This window comes from Nyctibius grandis, chromosome 7, assembly GCF_013368605.1.
Source record: "Nyctibius grandis isolate bNycGra1 chromosome 7, bNycGra1.pri, whole genome shotgun sequence".
NCBI lineage: Eukaryota > Metazoa > Chordata > Aves > Nyctibiiformes > Nyctibiidae > Nyctibius > Nyctibius grandis.
The window spans coordinates 43,117,207-43,141,061 of NC_090664.1; the positions used below are offsets into that span (position 1 = coordinate 43,117,207).

Below are 23,855 nucleotides of genomic sequence, written 5' to 3' on the forward strand. Positions count from 1 at the left end.
GTGCAAATAGTCTGGGATGGCGCAGTACAGCGATCATAAAACCTACAACGAAGCCTCAAAGTACAATGAGCCTGGCAGCCATCATTCCTTTCAGAGAAAGGCAGGACAAGAGCTACGGGAAGATGTTAAACTGCCAAAATACGTGGGCATGCTTCACATTTTAGCATATAGCATCACCTATATTGAGCAGGAACTGAAGTTTTATGCCACCTTTTGCCAAGGCACTACAGAGCTTTTGGCCATACTGGCTTATCAACACAATCAATCTAGTAGCGGCAAGAAATTACAAATATCAATTTTAAGAAGTCCCTCTTGTCATAGAGTATGCCTTTATTGAGATGCTTAGCATAATAAATTAATATGAAAAGCTTGTCCAACTTGAAAAGTATTTGGAACAAGCAGCTGTTTGATATGTTTTTGATAGCTTGTTTCCATAGGCTTCTTTCTCCACATAAACATTCCCTCAAGCATCACTGAAGCTTACAGATGATACAAAAGCCATTTTCACACACTAATCATAATTTTTCACATACATAAATGTAATTTCAACTAACAGTAATCTTTTAAATGGTTAAATTGTAATTAGATGTTAAGCTCCCACTTATTCATTTAGCTCCTTTATTAAAACAGATGATCTAAAATTTCACTATTTTAACATCAAAACTCATTTTCACCTGGCAGGTTTCAACCCACAGTGAACAGATTTAGACTTTCCTGCCTATAAAAAAACACCACTCCCTGTACTGGATTCTCCGTTACTAAATCTGTATTCAGATCCAGTATTCTCTCACGTTTACTGTGTAACGCTGAATGTAGTTAGTGGGTTCCATGACAGACAACAAGATTTTGTACAAGGTGCAACACTAAGTCACTATACAACTGATATCAGAGATTGCAATTTAATTTTCAAAGGAGTCTTTGGTATATCAGGATGCTGCATTTTTTTGACATCCTTACTGTCTCCCAGTACCTTGGAATGGGACATTCACCAGCCTGACTGAAGCAAACAAACCTTAAGGCAAAGAGCAAAAGAGGAAAAAAATGTTTGGCATTAAAATGAATATATTTCTTTTTTTTCCAGTACTTTAGATGTGTTTTGTGCTTAAAACCCCTCTGACCAGGAAAAATACTTCTGATTTTGGCACTTACAGAAATTAAGTTCACAGCTCCACTGAAAAAGCATTTTAAAATTAAATTCCCATTACAAGTTGGGCTCTTAACAGGACCAGAAGCTGTCTGTTTATGTACTGTCACCTCCAGTATACATACCTACTCAGCTGTTTAGTTTGCATGTTGAAGTTTCCAAATAAACCATAAAAATCCCACATGTATAAGCATCCATCATTTATATTAGAGAGGAGAGAGAGATGAAGAATTAAGACAAAATGTTAGATACAGAAAATACAGAAGACACTGCCTCCACAATACACGTGCTCCAGCACACAATCAAAACTTTCAAGTTTTGTTAGGGCCGCTTGAACTCCCTCAAACTCAGGTATTTTAATGACTTAAGACAAAGAACATCTACTATTACATCATGCATAATTCTTTTCTTTCTGGTAATGAAGGATAAAGTAGAAAGCCAAGTCTCATGCCAGACAAGACATAGATATAACAGTTTATGTCAAGACTTCAGTTTAAAATTCTGCCTTAAAAGACATAACAGGACAAACAAAGTAAGTGTTAGCAGCTGGCAGATTTATATAAGAGTTATTTCAAAACTTGAGCAAAGTAGGAATATTTCCTTTAGTAGCTGTTCAAGACGACACAAAAAAAAAAAAAGCCTGTTAGTCATTATGCCATGGTGCTTCTAAGATTTTTTAATTCTCAACTTTTAACTGAGCTAGAATAGTCTACAATCACTCTGACTTAAGCATCGCGATTGAGTTTTTCAAAAGTGTATCGAATAGTAGGATGAATATTTTTAGAAATACATCCAACCCACCCTGCCTAACTTCAAGAAGTTACAATTTTTTTAAGATCACTTTGAGGTATTTTGTAAATGCTAAAGGCAAGTACACAATTGTACTGTTAAAGACTATCTCAAAATCCCAGAAATATTCAGCAATAGGCTAGACATACTGCTTACAGCAGATATAAGCAAAGCAATGAAATTCTCATGGGAATCTCAACCAGGTTGCATCTTTTCCCCCCCCCTCTACAACTAAAAATAGACATATTTGTCCTTTGACTGCATTTCTTAGTCTGTGTCTCTCTACTTGCAGTTTGTTGGCACCCAGTTTCAGGGCAGAAAGCATGAAACACTCAGCCATGCATTTCTGCACTCTTTCTTCCCCTTTATTTTTCTTACACTAGCAAGAATTTCTTTCATTTTTAAGGACAGCTATTTCTGCAATTCGGTATCCAGCGTAAAAAAAGTATACTTTTGTCACTTAATTTTGGTTACGATATTAAAACAGAAGTTAAAATAAAGTTGGTCTGCAACTGCCACTTTACTTCAACAAAATTAGATATTAAACCAGCAATTTTTTCAGATGACAGTCAAGAAGAAATAAAAATATTTAGTATTTGTGGAATTTTATTTACTTTACAACAATTCTAAGGCTGCACTCAAGCCCGGATCCAACCATACCAAGGACAACGCAAGAAGACTGGTCCTCAGTGCTCAAATCACAGTTTAACATAATACGTGGTGAAGCAAAGCAGCAGTTTCTGGACAGACAGTAAGGAGGTACTGCAAGAAGATGAAATGAGAGCAGGATAAGCGTATGGAACTCCTGAGACCACCTATGGACACAATATTTAAATACAGCCCTTCAAGCCACAGTCAAAAACTAAATCCTCAGAAAATCAACTGCAAAGAAATTGTCAGTGTAACATCTTACCCCACAATGTTCTCTTTACTTGTTTTAATAAACAGCATGCCAAAGGCATGCAGCAGCTAGAAAGCACTCTGTCTTCCAGCCCTCACAAATGCTGTAACAGTATCATCACACTGTGAGTCTGGACAAAATCTGCTGAGGCTTTAGAGCTCTACAAAGCAAGAAAAGAAGAATAAAAGAGTTTAGAGCTAGATTTTAGCAAAGCACTTGGGATTTGGGTTTTTCTGGTTTTCCATAAGAGAAAAAAAAAAAAATCAAGCACAAGCACATCCAAGTTTTGCTCAACTGATGGTTACAATAGCAACTTATGAACTAGGAAAAAGCAAAAAGGGATGCAATACAGTTTTTATACATACAGTTAACTGTAAAGTAAACAAACTTAAAGGCAAATTTACACCTTGGTGCATCACAACCCACAACCTGCTATAGGAACAAGTGCTCTCAGAGTTGGGAAGAGAAGGAACTGAGACAGGTCTGCCCTTGTGAGAAGCGCATGGAAGAATAACAAGAAAAAAATATCTCTGAAGTTTTACTTCCCTCGCCCCAAATGTCCTCTCTTCTCAGGCAGTCACATGAAGAACACAACCCTCCAGGTTGGCAAATGCAAGAGGAAGGAAAGCAAGTAAAGCTGAAGGCTGTAGCTTGTTACTGCAAAGGCTGGGGCGGGTGACACATTAGGATCTGTCACGGGCACAAGCGCAGTGGCTCAGCTCAGGGAGTGAATGAGCGATGAGCAAAGGGTCAGGGGACAATGCTGGTGACAGCTGGGCCACTGGCCTGGCCACATTGCTTCTTCTCTGGGGAGCTCAGGCTCCAGCTCCCTGCCTAAAGCAGGGCAGCCACAGAGCCCCGCTGCGAAAAGCACGCCTGGGAGGAAGCGATGAAGTCCTCCGGCACAGCTTGCGTATGAAAAGCACGGGGCCTTAGGGTAGCATGAAGATGCCATTAAAAGTTGTGTGCAGCACCTGTGAGGAAGGATAAGTACAAAGTCACAGACAGGACAAATGGACTTATTCAGAGGATTAAAAAAAAAAAAAAAAAAAGGACAATACTGATGAGTACAGCTCACGAAGGTTTTTTTGAAGGAGTTTAAAGTTGGTAGTTGCACTGTATGAGGTGCAAATCAAGACCAAAGTGCTATCAAGAAACACAACAGTGGCCCCTGATTTTTTTATATCTTTATATATACATATATAGAATATATGTATATACATACACACATATACAGTCCCCTGTGTCTAAAGCACAATGCAGTTATGCATGACAGCCATCTATTAGCTCTTTGAATTGGATGCAGATAACCAGGAATTGATACGGATAGTGCCAAGTTTGTTGACAGATCGTCAGCAGGGGAGGAAAAGCACCTTTATTCAATTTCAACAGTAAAAGCAGTCAAATCAAAGTTGCTCAAGAACCTCATATTTAGTGTTACAACACTTTACCACAGGATAAAGGTTCTTCTAAATACTTAAAGAACAAACAATGGTCATGTGCAACATGGTATGAACTTTCTGTTGTAGCATGAATCATTTCTAAATAATATCCTGGCAATCTCTCAAGAAAATAAATGTGTATACAACACTATTAGGTATGTTGAATAACCAGTTGAGAGTCCAGAAAGTTTGTTAACAGTATTTGTATCAGTCATAATGTATTATTAGAATATTTCTTTAAATTAGTACATTTGTTGCAGAAGTTCCATCACATCAATGACACTAAAAAGGCAAGTGTGTCCTCCAACCCATCAGATTTGCAGACTTTGCACTAAACTATTTATGGCTATTCAAGTTGCAATAAAGGAGTATGTATGGGCTATTGACATACTTGATCACAACACTGCTTAAGCAGCACCACTCCACCTCAGTGCTGTAATGGCAATAAAAATTTGCAGAGCCAGGTGGCGACTAGAGCAGCAAAGCGATTTAACTGAATGATAATCCACGAAAGCAAGAGAAAGATGGCAACTGCATACGCTAGACATCACCAGAACACATACACTGAATTCTGCTCTTTCAGTCCTGTGTTTAAACTGAACACAGGGAAGCTACTTAATTTAACTGGATGATCCAAAGATGATCCAGAAGCCCCAGGCAAACCATTAAAAAAAGGGAACAATTAAAACTATGTTAATTAAATTCAAAACGTAATATGTAATTTCAGATTTAAGATAGGAGCCAGTAAGTTCTAACGATGAACTTGATTACAAACAGAAGTTGAAGCCAGATAATGTAACATCAAAACCCAGCATAAGCAGTAACCTCAATTCAGTCAGACAGCTCCTCAACTTTTAGCTTACATTTACAAAACTTTTATCAGACAGAGAAGTAGAATTAATTGAAATATAGACTCTAAACACCCATGCCAGTCTTCAGAGCATCATTGTACACAAGATCTAAGTCTCTATCAAAAGAGTTACAAAAGAAAAGACAGGACAATCAGATAAAAACTGTTGAAAGAGGGGGAAAAAAACTAAGGTTGCTTTAGTTCTCAACAATTTCTCAGCCATTTCAGCATCAATAATTACAATGCCAACTAAATAAATCAGGAGTCCTCTGTATGCAGTTCTGAAAGCGCACCCACTAGCATGTAAGGTTTTTGCAAAGCTTTCACAAAGGAGCTATTTCACGTCTCTGCTCATACTTCTCACCTCTTCTATGCTATTTTCAGCACTATTATTCCCTTTCCAAGATGAGAGGCTGGCAAGTGCACACTATTTAAAATACAGAAACATAATGGAATTAGAGTTCTGCATTTTTGTTTTGTTCTGTTTCCTACTACTGACATTCTCTATGCTTGCTTGCTTGCTTCTCTGCACTAACCTATCGCTTTCATAAAACAGACTACTATAAAGTTACTGTCTTTCCCAAGAACTAGCTCAGAAGCCATATTAAGATAGACTAAATTCAAAATTGATAAATGTAATCTAACACTATGTTGCCCAATTACTCACCATCACAAAAGTCTTTTGCAAATCTTCAGTTCTTACTATCCTGAAAGATTGTTTTGTCCAAAAGTGTTGTCCTTTAGCATCAGAACAAACTCCACATAAGGCAAAACCCATTGCTCTCTATCGTTTTTAAATCAAACGTATCTGGCAAGGCACGTCAGAGAAATATCAGCTGTTTGTGTACTAGATACGCATAGATTTTACTTTCCTTTTTTTAAGCACAAATGTCTACTATTCCAGAGAGAGCTGCCTAAAAAAAAAAAGAAGTGTTCTGCATTTTATTCTACCGAGTCATACGTTCCCTACCGTTTTGTCACACTGTTGTGAAACAACTGATACTTTCTTTAGAATTCTACAAAATAACAGCACGTTTATTCCATAGGCAAGCACTGCAATATTAAACAACTGCCTAGAGAGTAACTAGGTAAAGACATACCAAATGCAATTGTTTATATTCAGTTATGTGCAAGAACAAGACATAATCAAATTCTCAAATGGGTTTTTGTTTATTACAAAATAATTTAAGTTTGTTCTATGTCTGGAGGTTCCCGACAGAAGCACTGCCAACGGAGAACAAGCAAGTCGCTGGTATCTCCAGCTGCTTTCAGTTTAGGCAGCAGTCAGACAAAACACCCACTCCTCCTCCTAGGGCTGCTTTTCTGTTTAAGGACGTACCCCACCATCCGTAAAGATTCTGCCCTCACCCCTGCCGAGGGTGGTATTTTGTACTACTTCAAAAGAAAGAATAGGCAAGTGGGAGAGCAGGTACCAAAATTCACACTGAACACTAGAAATTATACTTTTCTAGATTAAAAAAAAGAAAAATCAATTCCATATCACAACTGTTATTCCTTAAGCACCACAGCTTAAGCTTCTCTTGAGATAGTAAGTAGTTCTGCCTGGACGAAAGGCACAGGTTTATTAATGTAAGCTGATGCCTTGGAAGTTCCACTTTATCATTTTCTGCATGAAATTAAGGTAAATAGGGGTGAAAAGTCACAAGACTGTCAGCATTTGCAGAATTTTAACAGCGCTCTAGATGTTTGCTTCAATTCTGAAAGCACAACACAAAACCGCATGTACCAAGTAGATCTGTAGCTTACTCAGCTGAGCATTCAGGCACCAGTATTAGAACAAGTCAGTTAACTAAAACCAACTTGTCCCACAGGTTATGATTTTTCGACAACTGCCTCACCCAGATAATACTTGTGCTTGTTTGGTTGGTTGGTTTTTTTAAGAGAAGGTCAAGACGATTTGCAGCAGGGAAGTTCAGAAGAGCACATAGGCTGCAGGCAGTGTTAGCTGGACACAGCTCCTTCTTGTTCTAGGGCACTTAAATCCAGAATTACTCACTCTGATCGAGAGGGACAACTATCTGGTAGCTGACTTACCTATTAAAAATACTGAGACAGAGCTGATCACAAACAGCACCACTGTACAGTGAAACTATACAGACCTGTTGTCACTGGGTAGGGAAAAAAAAAAAAAAGCCAGGACAGACAATGTTCAGAGTTACTGATGCTACTTTGAAAAAATTTCAAGCTGTTTACAAAGTTCTAGCAGCAGTTACTGGCAGTACGAAAAAAAAAAATTGTTTTAATGTTTTACAAAATTCCTTAAATTATAAAGCTTTTAGTTCCTTGTCATTTAAAGTTATTCTTCACCTCATTATAATGGGTATATTTCAACATTTAACATCATTAGAATAACAAATGCTGATATTAAGGAGTTAGGAGATTAAAAATATGGTACTTAAAATGTAATTCAAAGTATTACATTATACATGCCACCATGAATCTGCTAACATGCTCAGTTTCATTAAGAAAAAAACCTCTTGTATATAGCATGCTTCCTTCATACTGTCAAATTATTTATTCCTTGGGCAAATGAATGAAATAAAAAATAACATGAGATTCCTTATAATAGAAGCAAATTAATTCTGGGCACCACAAAACCAGTAATAGCCATTTATTTTAGAGGCTTAATGTTTGACCAACAAGGCAGTCTGACACTCATGATTTGCCACCAGTCTTTCAACTAAGTGATAAAGTCAAGAATGCAAAGATCTCCAGAAGATGCACTCTTACATCTTCTACAGAAACACAAAAACAATTGTTTTCTCAATTAAAAGAAGTTACAGCAATCCCACAGAAATTACAGAGGTAAGACAGAAAGATCTCTTTGCAAGATCTTTACTACTCAGAATTAATCAAAGCAAAACAGCCATCCTAGTGATAATCCCCTTAGTGCTTCACAGTTTATGCAATAGTCAATTACTAAAGAGGATGAAAGAACAATCTTTGCAAATAGGTCACTGTCTATATTTATAATGATTAAAACCAGACTGCTACGAAAAGTAACTTTTAGTAAGCATAAAAAGTAACATTAAGACTGTGCATGTATTTTACTCTTAAATAGATCCTGTGTCTCCTGTGACAGAAGAGGGGGTAATACTCATCAGAAATAAAGTTATTCCACATAGGTTATGCATTAGCATTACTGAAAGCAGATTTTAATTTCTGTCTGTAATTATTTTATTCCAAAGTATCATCCTGATAAAGATACCACCTAACCATTCTTGACATGATCTCTGAACTTACCCAACTCTCCCCATCTGCATGCCTTCTCTCCCAAAACTTGTTACTAGATTTTACCTGCAAACACTGCCCAAAGCTCCTCTTCAAGACCACTTTTAATGTCTTCCACTTGCTTAGGCATGCCTAAACATGTAATTTTTTTCCTTCAGAACAATTACTTAGGGCTCTACTGCATACTGCTGGGACCTCCCATCTGCTTCTTTCAAGTATTGCCCGTCTTCTGCTACAGAATTCTCCTCCTTCAAAATTTTCCTTTTTTCCCCCATCCCTGGCCTCTCCGAGGATTATTTTCTGCCCTCCCTGTGGGATCAGGACTTCACTTCTGACACCATTTTACTAAAATTTTATTGAATTTCATTGATTTTCACAGCTTCAAGCACCACCATCAGTAGATGATTCTTACACCCAGCTCTGCATTCCTGAACCATTTCATTCAATTGCAATTCTACCTGCAACTACCATCTCCACCAGAGATTTAAATCTGATTAAATTGGAGCTTGTTTCCTTTCAAGCCCTCCGTCCTCTAATTACCTCGAGCCTTCCTACAGTTCAAGTCCATAAACTAACATCTGATTCTTATGATGTCTTATGCACCAGAGTTGCACCCAATAGTTGGAACTTCCTTCAATAAGATGCCAAGAATATTCATTACCCAGTCCTGATCTTTCTCTTGACCAGATCATTTGCTTACATCTTCATTAGCAAATTCTTCTGCTCACACTGTCACCTCTCCTTCATTTCATATAATATTTCAGCTGCTAAAAAAAATCCTTCCTTTATGCAGTACTTCGGAGACTCTGGATCTCCCAGTATTTCCACAGCCAGCAAGTCTATTAACTCGAGACTGTACAGCTGCTGAACCTGCACTTCATTACTGGAAAGGAGGATAATCTTCAGAGAATAATGTAACCACCTCTTAGAAGAAGCTCAGAAGAGAAGATCCCTCTGCATCTCATACATTTGTACTCAGGATACTGAAAACACATTGAAGGTTGGGCTAGGGCTGAATACTATCACCTCAATGCCTCCAAAAAATCACCTACACAAAAGGTATTAAGGTCATTCTAGCTTCTAATCTTACAAATATAAGAGAAAACACCTGTGGCTTAGAGTTTATTATAATGCAGACTGCATAAAACTGAACTCCACAGCAGGCAGGGGAGGGAGAGCCACCATCAGTCTTGTGAAATGAAATCCTGTTTGTGCGTGAAAGCCGGGAACTTGATGTTCTCACTACAGACTAAGAGCAATAAAAACAGCTTTCTGAGCCATTAATTTCTGCACAGCTGATTTCTACTAAACAATGCTGATTATTGAAAGAATTCTAAAAAAACACGAGGCTGTTCCAGGGAGAAGGCTGGCACTCTGAGTATCTAGACTGAGCTGACGGTGACGTCAGTGCTGCTACTGCTTTAATCCCTACGGCTACTAAATGCCAAATATTTTCATTGTATTTAAAGAGCTTGTGATTGCACATGACGAGATTAAGTTACTTCACGGTTTTAAAATAAGACAACTGCAAGGCACAGCGAGCATCTGTATTCTTGTCACCCAAGACCTCAATAATGTCAAGTTCTTCAGTAACAATCAGAAACTGCCATGCTTTTTCCACAACCAAAACATAGCATTTTTCGTATTTGTGATTTTTAAGCACTGAAAACTCCCCTCTTCAGACCTTCCATAACCCAATGAAGTCTACAAATACGTGCATAGCTGCCCCACTCAAATCCAAACTTACGAACAGGTTGTAGCATTGAGTCAAGTATATTTGGGGAGGGTGGCAGGGGGGAGAAAGGTGAAAAGACTAAGCGTCGCTGCATCAACAGTCACAAAGTCCAGTGGAAACTGAGCAGCAGGCCATATATTTCTTGTTGTTTGACAAAAGACACCCAAGCAACATTAATTTCGTCTGCTTTAGAGAAGGAGATTCATCAAGCTATAGTCAACACAATAGAAGGAATTGTCTTAACACACAATATAAACTTTAGTGTGGTAAACTATTGAAAGTAGGATATACTTTCTAAACATTCCTTAGTATTTTCATAATTTGTTTGGCAATCGATTACTATGGCAGCAGATGGGCTACTACACATGCTTCTAAAATAAATACCTAATAATTATTTTATCCTTCCAAGTTCTAAGTGGCTCATATCAACTTCTGTAAGCTAGGACACTATTGTAACAAAAGTGCAACAGAACTGATCAATCTGCACATTGCGTAGGTGAGAAATTACCCAAAAATGTTAAATTAAGTAATACTATTCATTCCTTATTATTTGCAGGGTGAGGAAAAGTTAAAATAAAATTGCCATAAAAGATACAAATATTACAGGCATGAAGTCCCATAACTAGAGAAACTCATTTTCAAGAATGAGACCAAGAGCAGAGCAGGACACTGAAAAACTACTGATTCTGAGTATTTCAGTAAAAAATATATGTATGAGCTCATGCAGTTCAAGACTACATAAATCACCCATCAATCTTGTATCTTGAAGATCTTCCCACAGTCACTCATTAACTAAGCAGCTTGATCTTAATTGCAGTGTATTAGCAAAGTACAGATTCACAGCTCTCCATGATAAAATTTTTATTTCTAAAGTTAGCATCAACTTTTATTTGAATACCACACTTGAGTGAGTTCCTTTGGTACTCTGAATACATGCTGGCAAGTGAGACTTACTATAATGATCAGCTTGTACCCAAGCAACACGAGTCTCACATTACAGAGTAAGAAAGTTCAAGACTAGGGAGCTTTTAACCACAGAATTTTAAGATAATTTAACATCTCCCTACAGAAAGATGGGGGGGGGGGGGGAACAATGAGGTGGGGGAATTGTCTATATACACACATATGTAATTATGTGTATGTACACATACATCTTTGGTTCAAGAACAAACCTGGATGAGAATATACTAACTTGGTTACCCATATCAGAAGTGACCTGATTATCTAAGTCAGAGTGCTCATCTTTTGCTGTGGGTGGGGGAGGCCTGTTAAAAAAAAAAATTAAAAAGTGAGAGAAGCCACTTTACTAAGGAAAAAGGCCATCAGTGCTCAGTTTTAGCCTGAAGTGGGACTACCTGTGATTCTGTGATACCTCATTCCTGAGATTCTTCCATACTAATTAACAAACTCACAGGTTTTGAGTTTTAATCCAAAGTTGTGAGAAGCAGAATTGGCAAGGCTGACTCATTACAACAAGAGTCTACAAACAGAATAATCAAGCCAGAAATTAAACTCCATATAAATCTTAAGTGTACCATTTTTAAACTATTAAACCCACTAATACCTCAATCTACAGCTCTTAATGCTATCTATACACACACTTAGCAAAAGCTGACAGTAACTAGCACTATTATTTCAACAAGCCACGAAGTGAGGAGTTACTGCAGTAGGCTCCCCTCCTCTGGAAGAAAATATGACACCGAATTTGGGTTATCTCAAAACAATCTTAATAAAGAAAGAACGAAAGCGTTTCTGTAACATTCAATCACAGAGTAACGTAAATGGAATTAATCCACAAAGCAAAGTATTTCTGCAAGGAACAGAGCTATACACATCAACTGTTTAGACTTCAATAACCAGTTCATGCCGAGATAAGACATTTTTACTTAATCTGAATTTATTAGGAATAAATCTCAGAACAGTAGCAAGCAATTATGGCAATAAGGACACAAAAGGAGAAAAAAAAAAAAAAAGCAAGACACAAGTCTACAGGGACCATTTTTTAGCTTACCTGCACTTGTTCTGTGGAGCTACTACTGAGTTCATCTCCAGACTCCGAATCTTGGTGAATTTTTTCTGAGCCTTCTCCTGCTGAATCACAAGATTGTTCATGCAAAAAGCTGGTCTTCTCTATTTCCAAGAACTCTGGACATGGGAAATGACCCATGGAGACTGTTCTATACTGATTGGACACTTTGGGAGATTGCAACTCATTGTTAAGTTTTCCATTGTTTTGGGTAAGGTCCAGACTCAACCCAAGAGTTTGACTGGGGCTACTATTCGGTCCCAGATTTTGATTGGCATCTCGAACTAAGCAAGACACTTGAACTGGAGAAGATTTTCCAAAACTAGAAAGCTCTGGGGACTTATTCACATTTTCGGTTGATCTCTGTAATCCATGTGTCAACTTCAAAGCGTTATTTGGCATCACGCTTGCCTGCTTAACAGGTGGCATCAGTGCTTTTCGTGGTATTTCCTTCACATACTGTGCTGGCACATAAAAGGGTTTGGAATTTTCATCTCTCTTGACTTGCCACCAATCATCATTAGTCTTTTTCACCAAGATGTATTTCTCCCCTTGCTTAATCACAATTTTCTTGTCCTTGGCCTCATACTCATAGTCATACTCCACTTCAATGTACAACTGTCCTGGAATGATCTTCCCACCTTTGTCAGCCATTTCTATTTGAAAAGATTTCACCTTTTCAGGCAAAAGGTAAGCCACATTCTGTTTCAGAAGTGCTATTTTCCTGTTAATAATCAGATCTGTAAAAAAAAAAAATATATATGTGTAATAAAGTAATTGCACTTCAGAGGGAAATAATTTCAAAAATAACCCTGCCTATTCAATTTATGTCAACCTCAGACTAATTGATGGAAAAATGCAAGATTTTCAGATACCTTTCTCAGTGATAAAACGGAAAGTAGAACAACTTAGTCACCCATTTATTTAACTCTCCTATTCACACAAGCCTCCTGCTATCAAGTAGCTCATTAAGCCTGTTGTTTCTGTTACTAAATAATGTTGATTGACTCAGAGTAGTCCCCCCACCAAGCCCCCTATGATCAATCTCTTTCTTACACACAGGCTTAATTTCTTCATTGAACTGTGTTACTAGACTGGTTTTAATCAAAATATTGAAAAGGAGAAGATTCTCATTTGCTTATTTTGATTCCTTTTTCAGTTCAAGAGTCCCTTCAGAGGGCTCAAAATTCCCTACGAAACCCCTTAAATCTTCCTCCAATGCTACACACCAGTCACCAGGCTCAGCTAGTATAACTGCAACACAGAATTTCATCCATAACCATGGTAGTATTTAAGGTTTCCAAGATACTTTGGTTTCAGTGGTTTAAAATCTGTGTATTAACTTAGCTCTTAAGAGAGCTTTTTGTGGTATTTACCGCACAGAAAAACCCGACCTAACCAAAAGTTTAGGGTCTAAAACAGAAAACACGAACAAAAAACCCAACAACAATGAAACAGGACTACAAACCAAAACTGGATAATAAATGATAATACATGAAAATTCTGAAAGGGACTTTCAGCATCTTATAAGCCAGACAACCACCACCATATCTGCACCCATGAACTACAAGTTCTCTCTATTTAATCACGTAGCATCAATGACAATTCATGAGTGGATAAGCATCAGTCTTGCCAACTTACACTGAACGTAACATAGTAAAATAACACGAAAGATGTGATTTCTTAATCTTGAAAATCAAAGCATGTAAGTAAAGGAGAAGATCCCTAGCATTCAAACTGAACATAAGAGAATTCAAGCAAAATGCTGCCACATTCAATCTGATCAAGATTAACAATAATTTTTTTTTTAAAATGTGTGTTTCATGAATGAGAAAAATTATGTAGAAACTTGCAGCTCTGCACATTAAGATTCTGTGATGAGATCTGTAGCGTTCACCCTGCCACAGAGTGGAACTAATGCAATTCCATGCAGGCACACGCACACAGAGCGAACTCCGCTAACCTAAACAGGACTAAGAACAGAAACGATGACAAAAAAGGACTTCTGGTGAGAGCTGAAGCAGAAACCCCTAACAGTTCTTCAGTTTTTCTTTCACCATTTCTGCTATTTGGTCTGGGCCTTGAAAAAAGTACATTTCCCACATAACTTGGTAGAAAAAGCAGCAGCTAAAAAGCTCAAGAATGATGCCAAGACAGAAGTGCCCATCTCTAAACTGTGTTTTTCTCTCTCCCACAGTAAATCTCCTTTTACTTCCAGGAAGCATTTCCTGCAGGTAACTTGAAAGCTACCATCGTTTACAAGACTCCAAATAGAATCACAAGGTCAGACTTATAATTCTATCTAGGACTTGGCAGAAGGAATGATGGTACCACATTCAACAAAGCTGACAGTAGGAACACAAAGCAGTCAAAAGAATGCTGGGATTCTGGTGTTTACCCTCTCTACCATAAAATGGTACGCTGAAATTCACAGCATTATAGTCTATTTGCAGCCCCCATACAAAACAACTTGCTTACCTGCTATTCTACATAAATAGGTATTTTTAAGTGCAGCTCTGCAGTTGTTTAGCAACTATAGCAGAAGGTAAACATGAACAAATTGCAGCCATTCCCACTCTCTTACCAGTTTTGGAAGTTCTGCCATACATATGTTATTTTTTCCTTGTTACTAAACCTGACTCCTCCCAACACTTCTTCAAAGCTGCGACCAACCCTTTCATGGCTTCAAGGTCATATACCAGAAAAACGCAAGTGTTTCTGAGTTACAGTCTACCTCTAAGGTCTGCTACCTTGGAAGCTGAAATGTAGGACAAGGACCCATTCACACTGTTTCTCCTTCTCTCCTACAGAAACCAAAGAGAGAACATAAGCCTATACTTTCCCACAGGGATACTAAGTGTTTGGAAGCTTGGATTTTTCATTTCTCTTTTGCCAATTCCATATAACTATTTATTGAGAATACATGCTTAACATTTTTTCAAGACAGACAGGTTCAGTAAAACTTGCATTTTATGCTTAAAAAAAACCCAGAATTTTGAGAAATACAAGTTAAATAAAATACAGTAGCTACAAAAATAGCTCTATGCACTTTTGAAGTCAGTTTTGCAGCCTCATCCCTTCCCCCCCCAAAAAAAAAACCCAACAAAAATAAGCAGCACAATTTTTTGTTCTTTCATCCAAGCTGCAAAATTATCAACTCAATAGCAAACATTTGGTAATGTTGAACATAGGATCAAAAAGAGACAAGCTGTGTTCTGTGTTTGGCCAGAACACTAAAATAGTTTTATAAACAGATCACATCAGGATCAAGCAAGGCTCTAATTCTCCGCCCCAACAGAGAGAAGCAAGAGATACCTACGGTATAGGTGGGAAATCTTTCTCAGTAAGTTTAACAAATACCAACATTAACCCTGCAGGTCTGCAGACAGCTACTATGGCCTTGATTTCACAGATCCAAATGCATTAAGTTTTATTTTGTTTGAATTGTTTTAATGCAGCTGTTGAGCCACAGAAGGCAGACTGCCTGCACCCTCTGTGCAGCCCAGGGGATAGCTAATTGTTATGTCCTTTCAAGGGTCCAGGTATCTGTCTCATAGAACTCAGGTTGAAGAGCCTTGGAAGCCTTGGCCAAACCTCTACTGTAAGGGGCTTAGAATAATTCAGATGTGAATGCACAATATTGACATTTGGAGTACTGACTTCATTGTGCTACTAGTCAACAACTGAAGCAATACAGCAAGTCAGACCTTGTAACCTCACTGCTTTTATTTACCATTACCTGCAATGCTGGATGGCACCCACTTTGGTAAAGAAGGTTGAAGAACCCCACCTAATTAGAGGATGATAAGCACGAAAAATTATTTACTTCCACAGAGGATATCCGTAAGCTTTAATACCTTAAATAAAGTCTCAATACCTGATTAAGAGATTAATAACAATAAATGGCCCCACTGACAAAGACCTAAGAAAACTTATCCATGAACACCAAAAACACCAGACTCAGGGCACACTTTTCTTCTGGTGATAAAAAACCCGACTGCTGCAGGGTAACTAATTTAAGGTGGGCCACATCCCCATGTGGAAACACATCCCACCGTTTCTCAGAGCATTCGTTCACGTTGTCCTAAAAGAGAGGACGTTCCTGACTACATGCCCAGCCCCGGGTGCAGCAGCCCAGCACCCTGCCACGCTCAGGATGCGAGCGGCGAGAGGATCTTTCACTTGATATCCACACATAGATCTTTTCAGGCTCCGATTTCCAATGGGAACCGTTCCCACCTCTTACCCTGCTAAGGCTGAGCAAGGCTGATAATCCTGGGTGTTCACAGAGGCCAGCCCCCTCCTGCACCCCACCCCTCTGCAGTCACAGCCTGGGGGGCAGCTTCCCACCGGGGGATACAAATGTAGCAGCAGGGGTTTTGCACATGAACATTTGCCTCTAGCTAGATTTTAGGTGAGATCTTTTCTAATTAGATCCCAATGTGACAGCTTCAGCCACCCTCAGACGAGTTGGGTTTGGGGAGCTTTAGGTCTGATCAGAGGTGAGCCTTTCCTAGGGCAACTTAAACCCGACAGCAACACGGTCACCTCCTTACAAACTCAACCTTAACTGCAGAATGATGCTCACACTAAATTGATCTCGAAAGCACATGTATATGGTCTTGAAAGAAGCATTTCAAGATGATCTTGAAAGACACAGAATCATAAGTATGATCATACATGGCGTATATAATTTGCTCATATATCATATTAGATATGGTCGCCCCTTATTTCAGCCTTATCCTAGAACTCAAGACAAAAAAAAAAAATAAATCAGAAGGTACACAATAGGTGTTTCACGCCTCTCTTTTGAAATTATCAGGCACAGAGTATTTTCTTCTGACCTTCTAGAACCAGGTAATCAAGACTTGAGATATACTAAAAAGACTTCCTGCCATTTCTTGTATTTTTCTCTTGGAAAAAAACCTTAACTCACCATGGCTATAGAATTGTTACTTACATTATAATACAAACAGATGATAAGTTATTAAAATGCCACTGAGGATATTAACCAATCGCCTTAAAATTCTTCGTGTGACCTTGTTCACGGTGTCCTACAAAGCAGCAGCAGCTGACTTGTGTAATCTTTTTCCATTTTCAGCATCAAACTTCACCCACTACTGAAATGAACCCTCTCGCAGTGCTGATACAGAAATAAACTCAATTACTGAAGCTAAATCAGGATAAATTCTCATCCGTACAGGCCAGATGAGAAATCTAGTGAGCTGTAGCCAGGGTTCTATGATTCTGCTTCTCCCTGGCAGTTTTCTTAGGGGTTCAAGCTGTACTGCACGACCACTGCTTGAGAGACTGGTCCCACACTAACCTTGTCAGAATTCAACCCTGTTCATACGTTTCTTCCCAAGCAAGGGACACCACTCTTTACCCAACACAGCTAACTAACCTCCTCAGTTAGTACTTTCATGCAGACAACCAGCCCTCACCAGTGCCTGTAAAAACCACCATCTGCAAAGTGTGCATCCAGAGCATGCAAAAGTTGTATAAAAAAAGATGCAAAGATGCAAATGCAAACAACAGATAGAGACAAAACACAGACAACTTACAAGCTTTATGAAAACAAGCTGAATCTTTTACTGTTTCCTCAGAGATTATACTAACACAGGTTAGAAACGGAGCACTACGACCAAGTAAAAAAGCTTCCCAGAGCTCACGCGTCCTTAAAAACTAAAGGCATAATAAGTAACTATTTAATAATTGCCTATGACTCACAGTTCTGAATAAGGGATGCATTTTAACCAACTGTCAGGACAACTTTTCACCCCACGCGGCAGCACCCCGCACCTTAACGAGCATCACCACCCCACCTGCTCCCCGCTGTGGGCTGTTGTTAAGCTGCAGACTCCAACGACGGGCTATAAAGGCCGCAGCACACCCGCACCCACTCACCCCAGCTAAACCACCCCGAGTTGCCGCGCTCAAGTTAACACAAGAGCGTCAAGCCCCCCCGGACCAGCGGGGCCGCCCGGGCCAGGCCGACCAGGCGCCGCTGCCCGCCGTCTCCCTTTGTTTCCCGCCGGCCGCGGCCCCCGCAGGTGAGCGGCGGTCGCACAAGGCAGCTCGGGCGGCCCTTCCCGGCCTCCGCGCTGCCCCCGGCACCGCGGGCCCACCGGCAGCGCCCAGGTGCGGAGCCGCCTCCCGGCGCCGCCACTCGCCGCTCCCGGCGGCGCCTGGGGAACGAAGCCTCCGCCGCCGCGGCTAACGGGGGCACCGCGGGGCGGCGCCGCCCAGACCCCCCGCCGGCCGCCCGGCACGGGAGGCGCTCCCTGGCGGCGCCCCGGGAGAGAGAGAGGGCGGCGCCGGGGGACTGGGGCCGCTGTGAGCCGGCCCGGGCGCGGACGTGCCCTCCACCCGCCGCAGGGCCACCCTGCCCTACCCTGCCCGATTGTCCCGGCGGCGGCGCCGCGCTCCTCCCCGCCCTCCTCCTTCACCCCCGCCGGGCCGCCAGGCGCGGCCCCTCACCTGCCTCGGCGGCGCGGCCGGGCCGGGCCGGGGCCCGCTCCAGTGGTGTTGGCGGCTCTCCCTCCCCGCCAGCCCGCCCTGCGCCGAGTGTCAGCTCCGGGGCACGGCGGCGTCACCGCTGCCCCGTCACGTGCCGGGGCGGGGCGCGCGGGGCGGGGCCAGGCGGAGGTGGCGGAGGTGGCGGGGGTGTGGCGGGGGGGGCGGGCGCAGCGCGGCCCGGTTGCCGCCGCTCCGATGCGGTTCGGCGCGGTGGTTCAGCCTCGGGCCCTCGCCCGTGTACGCTCCGCAGCTCAGCTCCCCGGGCTGGCTGGGGCCTGGCCGGGCGGTGCGGGGGGCTGGCTCAGCGGCGGGGCCTGCCCGGGACGGGGGGCCGGCTCAGCGCCCTACCGCCGAAAGGAGCCAGGAGGGGCTGCAGCCTGGGGCGCAGCGCGGGGCCAGCCCCCCGCGGGGGATGCGGCCCGTACTGTGAAATCAGTGAGCGCACAGGTTAGTCCGTCCACTCCGCCGTCCGTCTTTATTACAGTCTGCTGAAGTAATCCGGTGCGACTGCCAGAGTGATAAGGTCATTTTCTGATTCACAGGGTAGTGTCAGATACCGAGGCCTTTCTGCCCGCAATAAAAAGAACAGATGGAAAACAAAAACTGCACCCCTTCTCGCTGCAACCAGGGGTCTGCCTGGGTGTTTAATGGTTGATAACTGAAGAAACCACAATTTTTAAATAGTCTGACCAAAAATAAATAGCCCTATTCAGTTATTCTGAGTCAACTTGCTTGGTATCTCTCATTATAATAGTAAAAGTTGTCAAATATCCAGTTTGGGAACATTTATGTGGCCTTCACAGCATTTTCAAATTGTAAGTAATCTTATCTTTCACTTTTAAAAAATGATATCTAGTCCTCATGGTTGCACAGATAACCTTGAAAGCATGAACTGACTGTAACTGATACAGTGGTATTTGAATGAATCTGCAAATATCCTGAAACAATGGCGCTGAGATGTGTAAACTGTCTGCGCTCTATTAATCTAATCAAGACTAATGTTGGCCCTAACTTTTTCTTTGATTATTTTAGCACACGGAAGAAGGAAGGAGACAGTAAAATCCTCAAAAGGTGGGAAGAACAGGTTTGCTGAAGGGAAAGAAAGGCAGTGGGAAGAGACCTGAGGAGTACAAGCAAGAGAAAGAGAAACAGAGATTCTGTTTGAGGAAAAGATGAAAAAGTATCAATAGGTATAACTGAACATGTGGACACATTTTCATATTGAACTATATTTCCAATATCAGTATTTCCTTGATGCCATGTATCAGGTGGTATGTGACAACATGCAAGACAAGTAGTAAACACTACAAATATCTTAAAGCTTTGCTTCTGTGTATCTTAGCCTGAATACTTGTGAAAATATCCCCTTGACACCAAGGATCATTTGACTTTGGGGTCTCTGTCCACAAAACATCATTATTAAAATTCTGTCGGTAAGGCTGGTACCACTGCCACGCCTAGTTGTTCAGCAGTTATTCAGTCTGGAAAAACAGACGAGAGACTAGCATTTCTACTGTAAGGGTAACAACATGTTGTATATAGATGTACATTATTTATCATTAAAAGGTAAAAGAAACATGTAAAAGGACAGTAGTTCTGTTTTCATAGTTACTCTTTTGTAAATTATATATATGTGAAAAAGATAGAGAGTAATTCAGGGTATGGTGTTCAGTTGGATGTTTTTGTCTAATAGGATTCTATCTGTATGCCCAGTTTTATGGCAGAAAATAATATGCTTAGGACACTTGGGTATTTCTGAGCAAGCTGACTGCATTTTACTTGCTGACATGCCTGAGGTATACATAAAAGCATCTCAAAAATCAGTCATAGTAACCACACTGTAATTATCCTTCCTTGCTGCCAAGGCTTCACTAGAGTGCTGCAGGATATGGCATTAGTGATTCAGTCTGAGGCACTCTTCCCTCTGAGTCAGTGTTGAACCAATGGTCCCACATAACATCAACATGCATGAGAGCCAAAGGTGCCAGAAGATATGTAATTTTGAGTCCCTGCCCAAGTGCAGTCATGAAAGATTCCACATTACAAATAAACTGTCCAGTGCAAGTTCCAATTTTAGCATCTCTTGCGTATTCTGCCTATGAAGGATTTCTCTATCATTTCACTGGAGCAGAAAGAGGTAGAGTTCGCAACCTTTACTCACCGTGACTTGTTTTTCCTGGAGATGCAGGATGGCTGTCGTGCTGACACCTCAGATGGGACTATATGTATATGTTAGGTGGAAAGATCCAGTACACATAGTGACTTCACGAATCTCAGATTGAAAGAATTGCCAACTACAATTGCTTTATGTGGTGTATGTGAGCTATGGTAGAAACTACAGGACTCTTAATTCATGTATCTATTGAGTTCTGAATGTTTTATATCATAACTCACACACAAAGATATCAATCTCTGTCTTCGTAAACTTATTCCTTGTGAAAAGTCGGTGTTTGAACTGTGTCTGTCTGTCCTGTTGCACCGAACTTTCAAAACCTTTGTCCAAATTTATCTATGTTTGCCAAAAGGGAGTTGTCTCGAAGGTGATTAAGCTCCCACGAGTTTTGTGAAAGCAGGCAGCCATATAGAGGTGCAGGAGAAGCCACATAAGAAAGTGACATTATAAATGCCACGATTTTGGAGAGAAAGTTGATCCAATACTTACAATCGATCATACAACACAAATCCATGGAAAACAAGTGTCATAGTTCTGAAAACCCAGTCTTGAAAAAATCCATTTTTGGTGTTTGGATTAGACACAGAAAGGATGCTTTCTCTCCTTAGATTCAAAGTTCTGAAATACCAGGGTCATGTGTATAAAAATCTGAGCCTATTAAATTTGAAGGGCAAATTCCCACTTTACTTTTTTGCTATTTTTTTTCTTCTGAGTCCTCTATTTCAAATCCATGCAAGTTCAGCTGTCCATTATTTTATGCCTCAGTCGCAGTAATTCTAGATGTGTTTTAATTAATGTGAAATGCGTATCTGAGATTGGGCATTGCCGTCCTGTTACTCATAATGCCAGGACTGATGTTAGGTAACCAACAGAAATGTGCTGCTTAAAACATGATTGGTATTAAATCTGAGTTGTTTATTCATTGTTTGCCACCCCCCCCTTACCAGACTAATCTCATTATGAACCATGTTGATTCTTTCTTTCGGAAGTGACTAAGAAGGCAAATACAAAAAGCTTTCTCACATCTAACAGGCAGATACTGCAAATACCCACCGTGCTCATTTTGCTGTTTCCTTAGGTTTTCACTCCTTTTTTCAGAGGCTTTTTCTCTGTGTTTTGTTTTACAGCCTCGGTAGTGATATGCAGTAGAGAAACCATTCTGAATTTAGACAAAGAAATGCATTCAATTAAGCAAAGAGTTCTGATATAAATAGAAAATATTTTTATTGTAATTCAAGTACTACTTAAAAGTGTATTCTGTAAAATGGTTCAACTTGCCTGATATAAAGCACATTACCTGGGGCATCTCCTGTCTACTCTGCTCCTGTTCTCAGTTTTCTGACAGCTTCTAGCCTCTCACCTCTGTCTAAAAATACTTTTACCACCTACACATATACATACAATCAATTCCTCCTTTCTCTTCTTTCTCAGTACTACAAAAGCACTTTTTAACAAAGTGCAGATACCGTGGGCTTTTTGCATGAACTTGTCAATTTACTCCCCATCTCCTGACTCAGATAACAGATGAGCCATTTTTATTTCTATAACTGCGCATTATAAGGGAAAACAATTGAAAAGGGAACAACTAAAGTAAAGCATATAGAAAAAGGAACCCAGATTTCTCAGAAGTTCAGCGAAGAACTTCTTTCACTGTGACAGTACAAAGGAATGTTCTCTGCCTTAAGGAGGAACTTTTATCCACGGTTCAGAGACAATGATTTGTTTTACTGTGAAAAATCAGGGAGGAATTTGTAAGGTTTTTCCATCTTGCCACCAGTTTATTTTTGTAAATTGTATTAGCCAGAATGGACCGTGGTCAATGCATGCTTTTTTTACTTTGCTCTGTTCATTTGCCCCATGGTCATTGTGGTGTTCAGTATTTGTATCCCTCTCTGAGATCATCCAATGGAAGCTGTGACAAAAATTGAAATGTGCCTATTGTTTGTATTAGCAGTCTCAGTTTGCAAGTAAAGAACAGTTTTTTACAACTGCCTGATTGCCAGCATTGCTAAAGAACAAAGTGAGATTTGTTTTGGTCGAACTGATCCTTTAATTCTGCTCTTGCCAAGACCAGGCTCACTACTTACCTGTTTATCACTTTTCTCTTCTTGAGCATAGCATCCCAAACTGTGTCACTTCTATGCTGAGCATGAAGTTAAAGGTCCTTTCCAACCAAAACGATTCTGTGGTTCTATGAAAACATACCTCTGAGTCACAGCACAGAATTAAAAGTGGAGAAAGGTATTGAATAATTTTCTGACAGAATTGCTAAAGCACACAATGGAGGACATTTCTTCGTGCTACCTTGACTTTAGACCTTTGCCTAAGCTAAATCTTAGTCAGCTCTGCACAACTAGTCGTGTCTTGGTCTAGCCACGGTTTGAGTAACAGGCAAAATATACAAAAGGCACAATTAATCCTTTAAATAATAATATCAGTTTCCTGGGATAAACCTATAATGAAAGGTATTGATGTTCAAAAAACACAATGTAAATGTCCATTTATATCTTTGAGAATTAAGGAGCTTCCTGCACCAGTGTCTTTACTTTCTAAGTAGCTTATTTTTTGTCTATTGAAAAGGAAGGAGTTGTGTTTATGAACCACTAATAAGCAGAACTGAAATAAATATAAATATATTTCATAGCTGTGCAAAAATAATGAAATAAAACCTTGTCTGTTAAATGTTTTATTTGTACTGAAGTTCATTTTATTATACTGCACAAAATTCAGGCTTAGAGAAGATACAGGAGGGAGTTTCTGGTTCCCCAAATCACACAAGTTCAGAATTCACTCCAGTGCAAGGGTCCGGCGTGGCTCAGCGAGCAACATGCTCGCTTCCGGGTGCTCTGAAACTGGAAGTTCAAACTCATCCTGTGCATTGCGAATCCCACGCAAGCGCAGAGGCTTCTCAAGGTCCGGTACAGTTCCTAGTGGGTGGTCAAAGTGAAGTTCTGTGAAGTTGTCCAGTTTATATTGAATGCTATTTCTGAGGAACAGCAGAAATTGATAGACCGGATGGGATTC

At 40.4% G+C, this 23,855-nt stretch overlaps 1 protein-coding gene and 1 long non-coding RNA gene across 11 annotated transcripts in view; one reads left to right on the forward strand and one right to left on the reverse strand.

Annotated features, from left to right (window-relative positions):
• The window catches only part of ARHGAP12 (Rho GTPase activating protein 12), a 79,126-nt gene extending 60,420 nt beyond the window's left edge, over window positions 1–18,706 (reverse strand). For 5 of the 10 annotated variants that reach the window (XR_011048529.1, XM_068404952.1, XM_068404951.1 and 2 more), the window contains exon 1: window positions 12,125–12,870. Coding sequence is in view for 9 of the 10 variants with exons in the window: in XM_068404952.1 (XP_068261053.1) it covers window positions 12,125–12,793 (669 nt within the window). In the remaining variant the exon portion in view is untranslated. Of the gene's footprint in view, window positions 1–12,124; window positions 12,880–18,619 lie in introns of those variants that run through there. The other 5 variants (XM_068404957.1, XM_068404956.1, XM_068404955.1 and 2 more) reach the window with 2 other exon arrangements.
• Window positions 18,707–18,850: 144 nt separating this feature from the next.
• Window positions 18,851–23,513, forward strand: LOC137665727 (uncharacterized). Its single transcript, XR_011048540.1, has 2 exons — window positions 18,851–19,105; window positions 19,691–23,513. It is a non-coding gene; the product is annotated as an uncharacterized lncRNA (long non-coding RNA).
• Window positions 23,514–23,855: the final 342 nt, after the last annotated feature.